At 39.7% G+C, this 17,639-nt stretch overlaps 1 protein-coding gene across 1 annotated transcript in view; it reads right to left on the reverse strand.

Moving 5' to 3' along the window:
• Positions 1 to 1,210: 1,210 nt before the first annotated feature.
• LOC311122962 (butyrophilin subfamily 3 member A2-like) overlaps positions 1,211 to 17,639 on the reverse strand; it is a 54,113-nt gene continuing 37,684 nt past the window's right edge. The window contains exons 13-21 of the mRNA XM_084197256.1: positions 11,914 to 11,934; positions 11,739 to 11,771; positions 10,703 to 10,723; positions 9,834 to 9,854; positions 8,965 to 8,985; positions 8,096 to 8,116; positions 7,227 to 7,247; positions 6,358 to 6,378; positions 1,211 to 1,452 (exon numbers count right to left, since the gene is read on the reverse strand). Coding sequence (XP_084053382.1) covers positions 1,415 to 1,452; positions 6,358 to 6,378; positions 7,227 to 7,247; positions 8,096 to 8,116; positions 8,965 to 8,985; positions 9,834 to 9,854; positions 10,703 to 10,723; positions 11,739 to 11,771; positions 11,914 to 11,934 — 218 coding nt within the window. The 3' untranslated portion in view covers positions 1,211 to 1,414. The remainder of the gene's footprint in view (positions 1,453 to 6,357; positions 6,379 to 7,226; positions 7,248 to 8,095; positions 8,117 to 8,964; positions 8,986 to 9,833; positions 9,855 to 10,702; positions 10,724 to 11,738; positions 11,772 to 11,913; positions 11,935 to 17,639) is intronic.

Here is a 17,639-nt window from a genome sequence, read left to right on the forward strand (position 1 = left end):
ATGACCATCGTTATGTTTGGAGGAAAAAGGGGGACGCTTGCAAGCCGAAGAACACCATCCCAACCGTGAAGCACGGGGGTGACAGCATCATGCTGTGGGGGTGCTTTGCTGCAGGAGGGACTGGTGCACTTCACAAAATAGATGGCATCATGAGGAAGGAAAATTATGTGGATATATTGAAGCAACATCTCAAGACATCAGTCAGGAAGTTAAAGCTTGGTCACAAATGGGTCTTCCAAATGGACAATGACCCCAAGCATACTTCCAAAGTTGTGGCAAAATGGCTTAAGGACAACAAAGTCAAGGTATTGGAGTGGCCATCACAAAGCCCTGACCTCAATCCTATAGAAAATGTGTGGGCAGAACTGAAAAAGCGTGTGTGAGCAAGGAGGACTACAAACCTGACTCAGTTACACCAGCTCTGTCAGGAGGAATGGGCCAAAATTCACCCAACTTATTGTGGGAAGCTTGTGGAAGGCTACCCGAAACGTTTGACCCAAGTTAAACAATTTAAAGGCAATGCTACCAAATACTAATTGGGTGTATGTAAACGTCTGACCCACTGGGAATGTGATGAAAGAAATAAAAGCTGAAATAAATAATTCTTGCTACTATTATTCTGACATTTCACATTCTTAAAATAAAGTGGTGATCCTAACTGACCTAAAACAGGGAATTTTTACTAGGATTAAATGTCCGGAATTGTGAAAAACTGAGTTTAAATGTATTTGGCTAAGGTGTATGTAAACTTCCGACTTCAACTGTAGTTTGTATGTCTAGTAAGGCTTCTCTCAGAAAAAGTCGTTCTCCTTTTAAAGTTCCTTAACGTCCGTTTCTTTCTTAGTGACTGTCCATTTTAGTTTTTTTGTATCGTTCTCCATTATCGCAGCTTTTCCGTCACTCATTTCAAGACTCGCCTTCAACTCTTTTACATCATTACTGACCAACTCTAGTATGCCCAGTTTGTCATTGCTGTCTGCTGCTACATTCTTAACTAAATATAGAAGCACACAGCATAATGGATACACAACAAAAACTGTTAGAAAACACAGAGAATCAAAAAAGATATAACACATTCTCCTGAAGACAGAACAGTCCAAGGAGCGGAATATCAAGAAATCTATTAACTGAGATAACTCATGTCACATATAAACTCATTATTTCATAATTCTTGTTAAACTGTTGTTTGTTTGTTATTTTTATTTTTTTTAAAGACTTTTTTCATTCCATATATTTACAGCACATAGGGAGAATAAGAAGCATTTCACAAACAGTCAATCAGTGACATCTACGGGACAGATGACCAGTGAGACAATATCTGAACCACCAGGGCTGAAGAATGGATCCAGTTTCTCAGTGAAGGTGCAGTCGTGTGTCCATGTCTCACTTGTTTCCTGTCCTCAGAGAGGATGATCTAGGGAGATGCAGAATCAGGGTCTAGAGTCACATCCACTGTGGAGAGAAAATTACACTATGGTAAACACAATGACATCATGACATCAACATCAGTGGTATAATACACTATGGTAAACACAATGACATCATGACATCAACATCAGTGGTATAATACACTATGGTAAACACAATGACATCATGACATCAACATCAGTGGTATAATACACTATGGTAAACACAATGACATCAACATCAGTGGTATAATACACTATGGTAAACACAATGACATCAACATCAGTGATATAATACACTATGGTAAACACAATGACATCAACATCAGTGGTATAATACACTGTGGTAAACACAATGACATCAAGACACAAACATCAGTGGTATAATACACTATGGTAAACACAATGACATCAACATCAGTGATATAATACACTATGGTAAACACAATGACATCAACATCAGTGATATAATACACTGTGGTAAACACAATGACATCAACATCAGTGGTATAATACACTATGGTAAACACAATGACATCATGACATCAACATCAGTGGTATAATACACTATGGTAAACACAATGACATCATGACATCAACATCAGTGGTATAATACACTATGGTAAACACAATGACAACAACATCAGTGATATAATACACTATGGTAAACACAATGACATCAACATCAGTGGTATAATACACTATGGTAAACACAATGACATCAACATCAGTGATATAATACACTATGGTAAACACAATGACATCAACATCAGTGGTATAATACACTGTGGTAAACACAATGACATCAACATCAGTGGTATAATACACTGTGGTAAACACAATGACATCATGACACAAACATCAGTGGTATAATACACTATGGTAAACACAATGACAACAACATCAGTGATATAATACACTATGGTAAACACAATGACATCAACATCAGTGGTATAATACACTATGGTAAACACAATGACATCAACATCAGTGATATAATACACTATGGTAAACACAATGACATCAACATCAGTGGTATAATACACTGTGGTAAACACAATGACATCAACATCAGTGATATAATACACTATGGTAAACACAATGACATCATGACATCAACATCAGTGGTATAATACACTATGGTAAACACAATGACATCAACATCAGTGGTATAATACACTGTGGTAAACACAATGACATCAACATCAGTGATATAATACACTGTGGTAAACACAATGACATCATGACACAAACATCAGTGGTATAATACACTATGGTAAACACAATGACATCAACATCATTGGTATAATACACTATGGTAAACACAATTACATCAACATCAGTGGTATAATACACTATGGTAAACACAATGACATCAACATCAGTGGTATAATACACTATGGTAAACACAATGACATCAACATCAGTGGTATAATACACTGTGGTAAACACAATGACATCATGACACAAACATCAGTGGTATAATACACTATGGTAAACACAATGACATCAACATCAGTGATATAATACACTATGGTAAACACAATGACATCAACATCAGTGGTATAATACACTGTGGTAAACACAATGACATCAACATCAGTGATATAATACACTATGGTAAACACAATGACATCATGACATCAACATCAGTGGTATAATACACTATGGTAAACACAATGACATCAACATCAGTGATATAATACACTATGGTAAACACAATGACATCATGACATCAACATCAGTGGTATAATACACTATGGTAAACACAATGACATCATGACATCAACATCAGTGGTATAATACACTATGGTAAACACAATGACATCAACATCAGTGGTATAATACACTGTGGTAAACACAATGACATCAACATCAGTGATATAATACACTATGGTAAACACAATGACATCAACATCATTGGTATAATACACTATGGTAAACACAATGACATCAACATCAGTGGTATAATACACTATGGTAAACACAATGACATCAACATCAGTGGTATAATACACTATGGTAAACACAATGACATCAACATCAGTGATATAATACACTATGGTAAACACAATGACATCAACATCAGTGGTATAATACACTATGGTAAACACAATGACATCAACATCAGTGGTATAATACACTGTGGTAAACACAATGACATCATGACACAAACATCAGTGGTATAATACACTATGGTAAACACAATGACATCAACATCAGTGATATAATACACTATGGTAAACACAATGACATCAACATCAGTGGTATAATACACTATGGTAAACACAATGACATCATGACATCAACATCAGTGGTATAATACACTATGGTAAACACAATGACATCAACATCAGTGGTATAATACACTATGGTAAACACAATGACATTAACATCAGTGATATAATACACTATGGTAAACACAATGACATCAACATCAGTGATATAATACACTATGGTAAACACAATGACATCATGACATCAACATCAGTGGTATAATACACTATGGTAAACACAATGACATCAACATCAGTGGTATAATACACTATGGTAAACACAATGACATCATGACACAAACATCAGTGGTATAATACACTATGGTAAACACAATGACAACAACATCAGTGATATAATACACTATGTTAGTGTAGCTAAGTAGTTCAAAGTTGCTAAAATGCTAAAGTTCCCTGTGATGAGATTCGAACATGCAACTCATAAAGAACTACCAAAGAAGCATTAGGCTCTTGGTCTGATATGTGCTTTTGAACACCTAAGAAAGCACTCTGGCGCTGTGGTAGCCTTGACAACAGCATTTGTTCACTGATTATCCCCTCATACTATCAATCAGTTTATTTTTTATTTTTTATTGTCACATTCCTGAAGCCCAAGAAACAAACATTTAGCTTCCTAGTACATATGGAAATTAAAAAGGTTTATAAATGACTTTTTGGAGGGTTACTGTCAAAATGATTTATTATATATATACAGTGGGGGAAAAAAAGTATTTAGTCAGCCACCAATTGTGCAAGTTCTCCCACTTAAAAAGATGAGAGAGGCCTGTAATTTTCATCATAGGTACACGTCAACTATGACAGACAAAATGAGAAAAAAAAATCCAGAAAATCACATTGTAGGATTTTTTATGAATTTATTTGCAAATTATGGTGGAAAATAAGTATTTATAAGTAGTTGCACATTTCCTCTGGTTAAATGGATTTAAGTTTGCCTGCATTAAAGTCCCCGGCCACTAGGAGCGCCGCTTCTGGATGAGCATTTTCTTGTTTGCTTATGGCCTTATACAGCATAACAACTGATCACAACCACAAAACTACTGACCATTAAAAACCACAACTATTGACCACAACTAGTGACCACAACCTCGACACTACTGTCCGAAACTACTGACCACTACTGAACACAACTACAAACCACAACTACTGACCACAACTACTGACCACAACCACTGACCACAACCACTGACCACAACCACTGACCGGAACCACACAACTATTGATCACAACTACTGACCATAACTACACAACTACTGATCACAACTACTGACCACAACCACTGACTGGAATCACACAGCTATTGATCACAACTACTGACCATAACTACACAACTACTGACCACAACGACTGAGCACAATTACTGCTCTGGTCTGCACTAGCTCTGGTCCAGCTCTGGTCCTCGGAGTAGCTAGCTAGCTCTGTTCTGCACTAGCTCTGGTCCAGCTCTGGTCCTCGGAGTAGCTAGCTAGCTCTGTTCTGCACTAGCTCTGGTCCAGCTCTGGTCCTGAGAGTAGCTAGCTAGCTCTCTTCTGCACTAGCTCTGGTCCAGCTCTGGTCCTGAGAGTAGCTAGCTAGCTCTGTTCTGCACTAGCTCTGGTCCAGCTCTGGTCCTCGGAGTAGCTAGCTAGCTCTGTTCTGCACTAGCTCTGGTCCAGCTCTGGTCCTGAGAGTAGCTAGCTAGCTCTGTTCTGCACTAGCTCTGGTCCAGCTCTGGTCCTCGGAGTAGCTAGCTAGCTCTGTTCTGCACTAGCTCTGGTCCAGCTCTTGTCCTCGGAGTAGCTAGCTAGCTCTGGTCTGCACTAGCTAAAAATAACCCACCAACAGTAACTCTTCAACCATTCAAGCAAGATAAACCAAACCAACGTTCACATGTTCAGGCTATGCTAACTTCAAATTCTTTAACTTTTATTAACTAATAACTCCTCATTACCATACATTAGCATAAAACAACCCACAAACAGTAACTCATGAACCATTCAAGCTAGATACAGCAAACCAACCTTCATATTTTCAGGCTATTCTAACTTTTCATCTACCCACACTTTTTCAACTATAACCAGTCACTACCGTTACTACTGCAGACTACCACTACTATAACTATAACCAGTCACTACCACTATAATTATAACCAGTCACTATCATTACTACTGCAGACACTACCACTACTATAAATATAACCAGTCACTACCATTACTATAATGTTTTTCAAAACCATACATACTTTAAAACTGTTTTGCTTTAAATAGTCAAGTAAAAACTTCTACGACTATCACAAAAATACTTTTAAAGAGCTTAATCAAGCCCCTAAACTTTACTAAAAAGTTACCATCTAGTATAATTATTATTATTCATAACAGAAAACATGTGACAGATGATATGATATAGCCATCTGATGATATATTTAACGATCAACTAACCACATCATATGATATACTGAACACCCTTCTTAAAAGGTTCCTCGGCGAAAAAGGTACCTGTACGCACCTTTAGGGGTTCCACCGGTGTTGCAATCTGAGGAACCCCTAAAGGTGCCTCCAGGAACCCTTTATGTTTAGAGTCTAGTGGTCCTCTACAGTCTCAACACATCCTGTTCTATATGGTCTGAAGAGATTGACAATGATAAGACACTGGGATATCATATTTGTATGTACTGTACTTACCCCTCTCCTTCCTGAGGTCATCTGTAAACATGTAGAGTAGATGGAAGACAGTGAGAACATCATTAACATGAACACTAGAAGATGTAGTCTCTCTCTGGGACTCCTTGTCTCATATCACTTCTCTAACATCAGAAATCCTAATTGAGCTCCACGCACCTAAATGAGTCCAGCGTACCTCTGAGAGACAACATCTCCAATTAAGATATTCCAACATACCACCACTTCTTAATTTAATTAAATAAATGTGACTGGTACATCAGTGATCCAGGTGTATCAGAGACTACCTATAACATCAACATTAATGTGACTGGTCCATCAGTGATCCAGGTGTATCAGAAACTAACCACTGGGCACAATACGTCATTTCAACGTGGATAATTGGGTAATATTTGGTTGATCATTGAGATTACAACCTACAGTATATTCACCCACTCAAAAAGACAGCCAAAAGTTAGTTAATTCAATTATGTGTTATCACTATGCTTTCAACCATCTAAAAGCACAACAAATTTCCAGCGGAAAAAAAGTTAGATTTTTGGTTTTGTTGTCACCCAAATGTCTATCACTGCACTTTCAACTAATATAAAGCAGAGCAAAGTTCAAATGGGAATACAATGTCAGATATGTTGTTTATTTGTACAACACATTAATGTGAATATCCCTGTGCTTCATCTGATAGCAGAACCAAATGTAGTCTCTCTCTGGCACTCCTTGTCTCATATCAATGTTCCCAACATTAGACAAAAGTCAGGGAACTTTAATGTGAACAACTATGTGTTTTCTACTTCACTAGAAGTTACATCTATATAAGAGACATTGGTTTACATAACGTTTATAAATTGATGAATTGAGGATAGTAATGTACTTACCCTTCTCTTTCCTGAGGTCATCTGTAAATATGTAGAATAGATGGAAGACAGTGAAAACATCATTAACATGAACAGTAGAAGATGTAGTCTCTCTCTGGGACTCCTTGTCTCATATCACTTCTCTAACATCAGAAATCCTAATTGACTTCCACGCACCTAAATGAGTCCAGCGTACCTCTGAGAGACAACTTCTCCAATGAAGATATTCCAACATACCACCACTTCTTAATTTAATTAAATAAATGTGACTGGTCCATCAGTGATCCAGGTGTATCAGAGACTACCTATAACATCAACATTAATGTGACTGGTCCATCAGTGATCCAGGTGTATCAGAAACTAACCACTGGGCACGCTACGTCATTTCAACGTGGATAATTGGGTAATATTTGGTTGATCATTGAGATTACAACCTACAGTATATTCACCCACTCAAAAAGACAGCCAAAAGTTAGTTAATTCAATTATGTGTTATCACTATGCTTTCAACCATCTAAAAGCACAACACATTTCCAGCGGAACAAAAGTTAGATTTTTGGTTTTGTTGTCACCCAAATGTCTATCACTGCACTTTCAACTAATATAAAGCAGAGCAAAGTTCAAATGGGAATACAATGTCAGATATGTTGTTTATTTGTACAACACATTAATGTGAATATCCCTGTGCTTCATCTGATAGCAGAACCAAATGTAGTCTCTCTCTGGCACTCCTTGTCTCATATCAATGTTCCCAACATCAGACAAAAGTCAGGGAACTTTAATGTGAACAACTATGTGTTTTCTACTTCTCTAGAAGTTACATCTATATAAGAGACATTGGTTTACATAACGTTTATAAATTGATGAATTGAGGATAGTAATGTACTTACCCTTCTCCTTCCTGAGGTCATCTGTATATATGTAGAGTAGATGGAAGACAGTGAAAACATCATTAACATGAACAGTAGAAGATGTAGTCTCTCTCTGGGACTCCTTGTCCCATATCACTTCTCTAACATCAGAAATCCTAATTGACTTCCACGCACCTAAATGAGTCCAGCGTACCTCTGAGAGACAACTTCACCAATGAAGATATTCTACCATACCACCACTTCTTAATTTAATTAAATAAATGTGACTGGTCCATCAGTGATCCAGGTGTATCAGAGACTACCTATAACATCAACATTAATGTGACTGGTCCATCAGTGATCCAGGTGTATCAGAAACTAACCACTGGGCACAATACGTCATTTCAACGTGGATAATTGGGTAATATTTGGTTGATCATTGAGATTACAACCTACAGTATATTCACCCACTCAAAAAGACAGCCAAAAGTTAGTTAATTCAATTATGTGTTATCACTATGCTTTCAACCATCTAAAAGCACAACAAATTTCCAGCGGAAAAAAAGTTAGATTTTTGGTTTTGTTGTCACCCAAATGTCTATCACTGCACTTTCAACTAATATAAAGCAGAGCAAAGTTCAAATGGGAATACAATGTCAGATATGTTGTTTATTTGTACAACACATTAATGTGAATATCCCTGTGCTTCATCTGATAGCAGAACCAAATGTAGTCTCTCTCTGGCACTCCTTGTCTCATATCAATGTTCCCAACATTAGACAAAAGTCAGGGAACTTTAATGTGAACAACTATGTGTGTTCTACTTCACTAGAAGTTACATCTATATAAGAGACATTGGTTTACATAACGTTTATAAATTGATGAATTGAGGATAGTAATGTACTTACCCTTCTCCTTCCTGAGGTCATCTGTAAATATGTAGAGTAGATGGAAGACAGTGAAAACATCATTAACATGAACACTAGAAGATGTAGTCTCTCTCTGGGACTCCTTGTCTCATATAACTTCTCTAACATCAGAAATCCTAATTGACTTCCACGCACCTAAATGAGTCCAGCGTACCTCTGAGAGACAACTTCTCCAATGAAGATATTCCAACATACCACCACTTCTTAATTTAATTAAATAAATGTGACTGGTCCATCAGTGATCCAGGTGTATCAGAGACTACCTATAACATCAACATTAATGTGACTGGTCCATCAGTGATCCAGGTGTATCAGAAACTAACCACTGGGCACGCTACGTCATTTCAACGTGGATAATTGGGTAATATTTGGTTGATCATTGAGATTACAACCTACAGTATATTCACCCACTCAAAAAGACAGCCAAAAGTTAGTTAATTCAATTATGTGTTATCACTATGCTTTCAACCATCTAAAAGCACAACACATTTCCAGCGGAACAAAAGTTAGATTTTTGGTTTTGTTGTCACCCAAATGTCTATCACTGCACTTTCAACTAATATAAAGCAGAGCAAAGTTCAAATGGGAATACAATGTCAGATATGTTGTTTATTTGTACAACACATTAATGTGAATATCCCTGTGCTTCATCTGATAGCAGAACCAAATGTAGTCTCTCTCTGGCACTCCTTGTCTCATATCAATGTTCCCAACATTAGACAAAAGTCAGGGAACTTTAATGTGAACAACTATGTGTTTTCTACTTCACTAGAAGTTACATCTATATAAGAGACATTGGTTTACATAACGTTTATAAATTGATGAATTGAGGATAGTAATGTACTTACCCTTCTCCTTCCTGAGGTCATCTGTATATATGTAGAGTAGATGGAAGACAGTGAAAACATCATTAACATGAACAGTAGAAGATGTAGTCTCTCTCTGGGACTCCTTGTCCCATATCACTTCTCTAACATCAGAAATCCTAATTGACTTCCACGCACCTAAATGAGTCCAGCGTACCTCTGAGAGACAACATCTCCAATTAAGATATTCCAACATACCACCACTTCTTAATTTAATTAAATAAATGTGACTGGTCCATCAGTGATCCAGGTGTATCAGAGACTACCTATAACATCAACAGTAATGTGACTGGGCCATCAGTGATCCAGGTGTATCAGAAACTAACCACTGGGCACGCTACGTCATTTCAACGTGGATAATTGGGTAATATTTGGTTGATCATTGAGATTACAACCTACAGTATATTCACCCACTCAAAAAGACAGCCAAAAGTTAGTTAATTCAATTATGTGTTATCACTATGCTTTCAACCATCTAAAAGCACAACAAATTTCCAGCGGAAAAAAAGTTAGATTTTTGGTTTTGTTGTCACCCAAATGTCTATCACTGCACTTTCAACTAATATAAAGCAGAGCAAAGTTCAAATGGGAATACAATGTCAGATATGTTGTTTATTTGTACAACACATTAATGTGAATATCCCTGTGCTTCATCTGATAGCAGAACCAAATGTAGTCTCTCTCTGGCACTCCTTGTCTCATATCAATGTTCCCAACATTAGACAAAAGTCAGGGAACTTTAATGTGAACAACTATGTGTTTTCTACTTCACTAGAAGTTACATCTATATAAGAGACATTGGTTTACATAACGTTTATAAATTGATGAATTGAGGATAGTAATGTACTTACCCTTCTCCTTCCTGAGGTCATCTGTAAATATGTAGAGTAGATGGAAGACAGTGAAAACATCATTAACATGAACAGTAGAAGATGTAGTCTCTCTCTGGGACTCCTTGTCTCATATAACTTCACTAATGTCACAAATCCTAATTGACTTCCATGCTCCTAAATGAGTCCAGCGTACCTCTGTGAGACAACTTCTCCAATGAAGATATTCCACCATTCCACTACTTCTTAATTTAATTAAATAAATGTGACTGGTCTATCAGTGATCCAGGTGTATCAGAGACTACCTCTCTCTAGTCTAGTGGGCCTCTACAGACTCAACACATCCTGTTCTAGAACATCAATATTAATGTGACTGGTCCATCAGTGATCCAGGTGTATCCGAGAATACCTTGATGTATATTCTTTAATAAATTAGAAGATAGAACTGTGTTAATCACGAACATTGAGTTAGAATTGTTTGTTACTGGGCTAGGAATTTTATTGGGGCATTTCACTGTGTGTGTGGGGGAGTAGAGAGGAAAACTGCCCTAGGGTCGAAGTGCTTGCTCTTACTTGAATCCATGGCTGCCTTTTGTCTCTCTCTTCAAACACAGTGAAGGGAGCAGCACCAGGGTTGAATAGAGTTTGGGCTAGACCTTTGTCTCCTTGGTATCTTCTTGATTGATTACAGATGGAGGGGGTGAGATACAGGGGAGCGGGTGATTGGTTGGAGTAATAGTTCAGCCGTCCTCAGGGACAAAGGAAGTGGGCGGAGCAATAAAAGAGCGGGAAAACTGAAGAGGACTATATAAGCAGGAGGAAGACCTTAAGAAGGGGTGCCCCTCTGCAGACGGGTATCGGCTTTGTTGAAAACTTTAATAAAGTCATTTCTTGATACAACAAAAACTCTGTAAGACCTTATTTGTAATAAAGTATGGTGATTATTTTCCACAACAACCTCTCTCTAGTCTAGTGGGCCTCTACAGTCTCAACACATCCTGTTCTAGAACATCATTCTATGGTCTGAAGACACTGGGAGATGAAGGACACTACTTACCCAGTTGACTAGTGAGATTCTTTTCAACCTCATCTGTAGACATAGATATTAAGATAGAAGTCAGGGAACATTAATGTGAACAACATGTTGTGTTTTCTACTTCTCTAGAAGTTACATGGAAGAGTCATTGGTTTACATAATGTTAGCAGTGTGATGATCTGAAGACAGTACTTACCTCGCTGCCCAGTGAGGCGATCTGTAAATATGTAGAGTAGATGGAAGACAGTGAGAACATCATTAACATTTCTTTCTCTGGGACTCCTTGTTTCATATCACTTCTCTAATGTCACAAATCCTAGTTGAGCTCCACGCACCTAAATGAGTCCAGCGTACCTCTGAGAGACAACTTCACCAATGAAGATATTCTACTATACCACCACTTCTTAATTTAATTAAATAAATGTGACTGGTCCATCAGTGATCCAGGTGTATCAGAGACTACCTCTCTCTAGTCTAGTGGTCCTCTACAGTCTCAACACATCCTGTTCTAGAACATCAACATTAATGTGACTGGTCCATCAGTGATCCAGGTTGTTACGGATACAGGTATCCTGTATGTGTTTTTGTGTTTTTCCTCTCCTTCTGCCCTAATCACAGGTGTCCTTTGTGTTCCTGATTGGTGGTCGTTGGGGTGTTTCACCTGTCTGACATCTGATTGCTGAGGTGGACCAATCAGTGGACATTCCTCTGCATTGCACCCCCTGTTTCTGGTTTTTCACTCACATCACACATCCCCTTGTTTTAAAAGCCAGTCAGTTGTGTTTGCTGACAGAGACTCTTTTCGTTTGTGAGTATGGATACTGTGGTGTCCTGTTTTTTTGTGTACTCACGCATTTGCTGGTTACTCTATATGGTAACTATGTTGTGCGTTCCTGGGAAAAGGGGGATTTAGCAAGTTGCCCTTGGGCATACATTACCCATAGAAAGAACATTGTCTAAAAACACTAGTTAGACCTGAGCGGACCACCCACTGTATTTTTGTATGGTTAGCAGTAGCTTAGCTGTTCTTGAGGCAGGCAAGATCAGTTTAGGGTTTTTTGATTCCTTGGGTCCTGCTCAGCCCTTTTCCCCAAACCTTTACTGTGTTTTCATAATAAACATTTTGTGTTTGACGGTAGCTTATGGTTGTCGGTCTTATTTTTGTCCTCACTGTTTCCATGTCACTATTCTAATTTGCATGAGTTATGTTACGGGTCTCTTTTCCATCCACCCTAGACTTTTAAAGCCACGGGGTTCGTAACATAACATGGGGGCTCGTCCGGGATCTATCTCAATGATACCCATGCCACTCATGCAAATTGGTTTAGTGTCTGGTTCAGTGTTGAACTTGGCAGCTGTGACTAACTGGTTTTGTGTTTAGTATTCGTCGGTTCGTGTTGCTAGCTTAAGATGGCTACTTTTGAGTTGGATGCCTTTTTGGAAAACCCTATGTGGGAGGTTTTTGATAATTGCTGTAGAGTGGATCTACAGGCTTTGGCTGACCACTTTTCTGTACCCATACCAAGGGTTTTAGTGAAAGCAGAAGTTAGGAAAGCGGTGTTAGAGATATTATTGAACGAGCGAGTGCTTGAGTTACCGCCGCCTGAGCCTGCTGCTCCTGTAGGGGATGTGGCTGCTGCTCCTGTAAGCCTGTCGGTGTCTGAGGACGAGGCTAAGGCTCCAGCCACGTTGTCCCGTTTTGACCCACTCTCCCCACTGTCCGACAGTGATGCCAGGATGGATGTCCGCTCGACATGGCTCCAAATGGAGGCGGAAGAGAGGGCACAAATCAGGCGAGAAAAGCTGGAGACGCGTAAGATGGAACTAGAGATGCGTAGACTTGATCAGGAACTGGAGATGCGTAAAATGGAACTGGAGGCAGAAACAGCGAGGTTAGTCTCTGCTCATAAAATACCTGCTAGTGAGCCGTCCTCACCAGCTGTGTCGTCTGCTACTTTTGATATTAGTAGACAGATCACCTTGGTACCTGTGTTTAGGGAGTCAGAGGTTGATTCCTATTTCAGTGTTTTTGAGCGTATAGCAGTAGCATCGAAATGTCCCGAAGAGGTATGGTGCCTATTACTTCAGTGTAAATTAACAGGTAAAGCCCAAGAGGTTCTGTCAGCGCTACCTCTTGAAGACTGCTTGAATTATGACGTGGTCAAAGCTACTGTTCTTCGTGCCTATGAGCTGGTTCCTGAGGCATATCGACAGAGATTTAGGTCTCATAAAAAGTATTCTACACAGACTTATGTGGAGTTTGCTAGAGACAAGGGAAATCTGTTTGACAAATAGCACACTGCTAGTAAGGTAACTGATTTTAACTCTATTGGAGTTAATCTTGTTAGAAGAGTTAAAAAATTGCTTACCCGAACGCATTGTAGTTTATCTGAACGAACAGAAAGTATCCTCACTGTCGGAAGCGTCTGTATTGGCAGACGAGATTGTGTTGACGCATAAGAGCGTGTTTTCGGCTCGTACGGAGAGCAGGGCCGCGGATTGCTAACTCTTAGCCCTAGTCGACCAGCAGTACATCCAGCACGCCCGAAAGATGTGCGTCACTGTTTCTATTGTCATAAGGTGGGACATATGGTTAATGATTGCTTTCTGCTAAAACGCAAACAGGGGATGCCTCAGCACGCCAGGCCGCCAACGGGTGTTGGGCTGATTCGTACGGTTTTAAGGCCGGAATCAAAACAGATGCCTCATAGTGAATGTGGTTTGAAAGTCCCAGTCCCAGATCACAGTTATGAACCGTTCATTTTTTAGGGGTTTGTTTCCATATCAGATGACGAAGCGTCTCAACGTCCGGTTAGAATCCTCAGAGATACTGGTGCGGCGCAGTCGTTCATACTATCTGATGTGTTGCCCTTGTCCAATAATACATATTGTGGTTCCAGTGTGTTAGTACAAGGAATTGAAATGGGATTCGTCCCAGTGCCATTGCACTTTGTGAACATACACTCTGAGTTAGTCAGTGGATTGTTCAGAGTTGGAGTACGTCCTATGTTGCCAGTAAAAGGTGTGAAATTTACAATGGGCAACGATATTGCCGGAAGAAAGGTGATACCCGTTTTGGAGGTATTGGATAAAAGTGACCAGTCTCTCTCCGAGGAGCTGGCACAGGGTTATCCAGATGTGTTCCCCGCTTGTGCTGTCACACGTGCTCAAGCACGACAAGTGGGTGACGTGATAGATTTGTCGAACACAATTCTATTCAGAGAGTGTGACCCAGAGGATAGCTTGGGTGCTACCTCTGGTAAGCTGGTGCAGTCTGACCAACAGCCCAGGGAAAGGAAGAAGTATGTGGAACTTGTTGCTGAGGCAATACAGTTACCAGTCACTTGTGAGCAGCTGATCGCTAACCAGAAGGTTGACATTAGCCTGGCTAAATGTTTTTCTAGTGTTGTCTCAGTGGAGGAGCTAAAGAAGAAAAACATGGCATACTTCATTGATGGTAATCTCCTCATGCGTAATTGGACATCCCATGTTGACGCTGGCGGAGATTGGAATGCTGTTTACCAAATAGTGATTCCTACAGCCTTTTGACAAAATGTTTTATCCCTCGCTCATGATCACCAGCGGTCCGGACATCTGGGAGTCACCTAGACTTATGATCGGGTGTTGCGACATTTCTTTTGGCCTGGTTTAAAACCAGATGTGGCTCAGTTCTGTCGGACATGCCACACCTGTCAAGTAACTTGGAAACCGAACCAGGTTATTCCTCTCGCGCCTCTTTGTCCCATACCTGCCATAGGTGAACCATTCGAACATGTGATGGTTGATTGTGTTGGACCATTACCAAAGACAAAATCTGGTAACCAGTTTCTGTTGACGATTATGTGTGTGGCCACCAGGTACTCAGAGGCCATTCATCTGTGAAGGATTACTGCTCCGGTGGTGAGTAAAGCTTTGATCAAATTCTTCTCAACTTTTGGGTTACCTAAGGTGGTACAAACTGATCAGGGTACGAATTTCCTTTCTAACCTTTTCAAACAAGTGTTAAAATCCTTGTCAGTGTCGCAAACCATTGTGGTTTGCTCTTTTAAGGGTGGGAGTGTTACGGATACAGGTATCCTGTATGTGTTTTTCCTCTCCTTCTACCCTAATCACAGGTGTCCTTTGTGTTCCTGATTGGTGGTCGTTGGGGTGTCCCACCTGTCCGACATCCGTTTGTCTGCTGATTGCTGAGGTGGACCAATCAGTGGACATTCCTCTGCATTGCACCACCTGTATCTGGTTTTTCACTCACATCACACATCCCATTGTTTGAAAAGCCAGTCAGTTGTGTTTGCTGACAGAGACTCTTTTCGTTTGTGAGTATGGATACTGTGGTGTCCTGTTTTTTGTGTACTCACTCATATGCTGGTTACTCTATATGGTAACTATGTTGTATGTTCCTGGGAAAGGGGGGATTTAGCAAGTTGCCCTTGGGCATACATTACCCGTAGAAAGAACATTGTCTAAAAACACTAGTTAGACCTGAGCGGACCACCCACTGTATTTTTGTATTGTTAGCAGTAGCTTAGCTGTTCTTGAGGCAGGCAAGATCAGTTTAGGGGTTTTTGACATTATTGTTTCATTCCTTGGGTCTTGCTCAGCCCTTTCCCCAAACCTTTACCACGCACCTAAATGAGTCCAGCGTACCTCTGAGAGACAACTTCTCCAATGAAGATATTCCACCATACCACCACTTAATTTAATTGAATAAATGTGACTGGTCCATCAGTGATCCAGAAACTACCTACTGGACACACTACATCATTTCAGCGTAGATCATTGGGTAATATTTTGTTGAGACGTTAATTAATGCGTTTACAACCTATATTCACCCACTCAAAAAGACAGCCAAAAGTTAGTTGAATTTCCAATGTGTTATCACTATGCTTTCAACCATCTAAATGCACAACCAAATTCCATGGAAAAACAATGTTGGATTTTGTCTATCACTGCGGTTTCAACAAATTTAAAGAACAGCAAAGTTCAAATGGGAATACAATGTCAGATATGTTGTTTATTTTATACAACAGATTAATGTGAATATCCCTGTTCTTCATCTAATAGCAGAACCAAATGACCTGGATTGCAGTTGAGATTACATTAAAACTATATGGTGCAAGTGATCAATGCCGTTCGAGGTTCTGACAGATTATAACAGCAATTGTGAAGATCTCCACAGACCTGCAATGACCTATGCATGCTATCTTCAACATGCTGGATATCAGAGCGGTGGTAACTCACCAGCATTATGACCAGGAATACGACTTTCCCGAAGCAGATCCTTTGTTTGCTCTCCCCAGGGCAACTGAACTGATTCCAGCATCTGAACCAAAACATCTCCGGCGGAGGAGAGGCACTCCGAGTGGCCTGCTGGTTCGACTTAGGAGGCGCGCACATCCCCCACCACTTCCAAGCATACTACTCGCTAATGTTCAGTCTTTAGTTAACAAGGTCGACGAACTCCGGGCAAGGATTTCTTTTCCAGAGAGAAATCAAGGCCTGTAACATACTTTATTTCACAGAAACATTGCTCTCTTGGGATATTCTGTCGAAATCGGTCCAGCCAGAGGGGTTCTCAGTTCATCGCGCAGACAGGAATAAATATCTCTCTGGGAAGCAGAAGGGCGGAGGTGTGTGTTTCATGATTAACGACTCATGGTGTAATTGTAGTAACATACAGGAACTCGAGTCCTTTTGTTCACCCAACCTAGAATATCTCACAATCAAATGCCGACCGTATTATCTCACGAGATACTTTTCTTTGGTTATAGTCACGTCCGTGTATATCCCCCCTCAAGCCGATACCACGACGGCCCTCAAAGAACTTCACTGGACTTTATGCAAACTGAAAACCACATATCCTGAGGCTGCATTTATTGTAGCCGGGGATTTTAACAAAGCAAATTTGAGGACTAGGCTGCC

The sequence above is a fragment of the Coregonus lavaretus genome, assembly GCF_964263955.1.
Source record: "Coregonus lavaretus genome assembly, contig: HAP1_SCAFFOLD_1111, whole genome shotgun sequence".
Lineage (NCBI taxonomy): Eukaryota > Metazoa > Chordata > Actinopteri > Salmoniformes > Salmonidae > Coregonus > Coregonus lavaretus.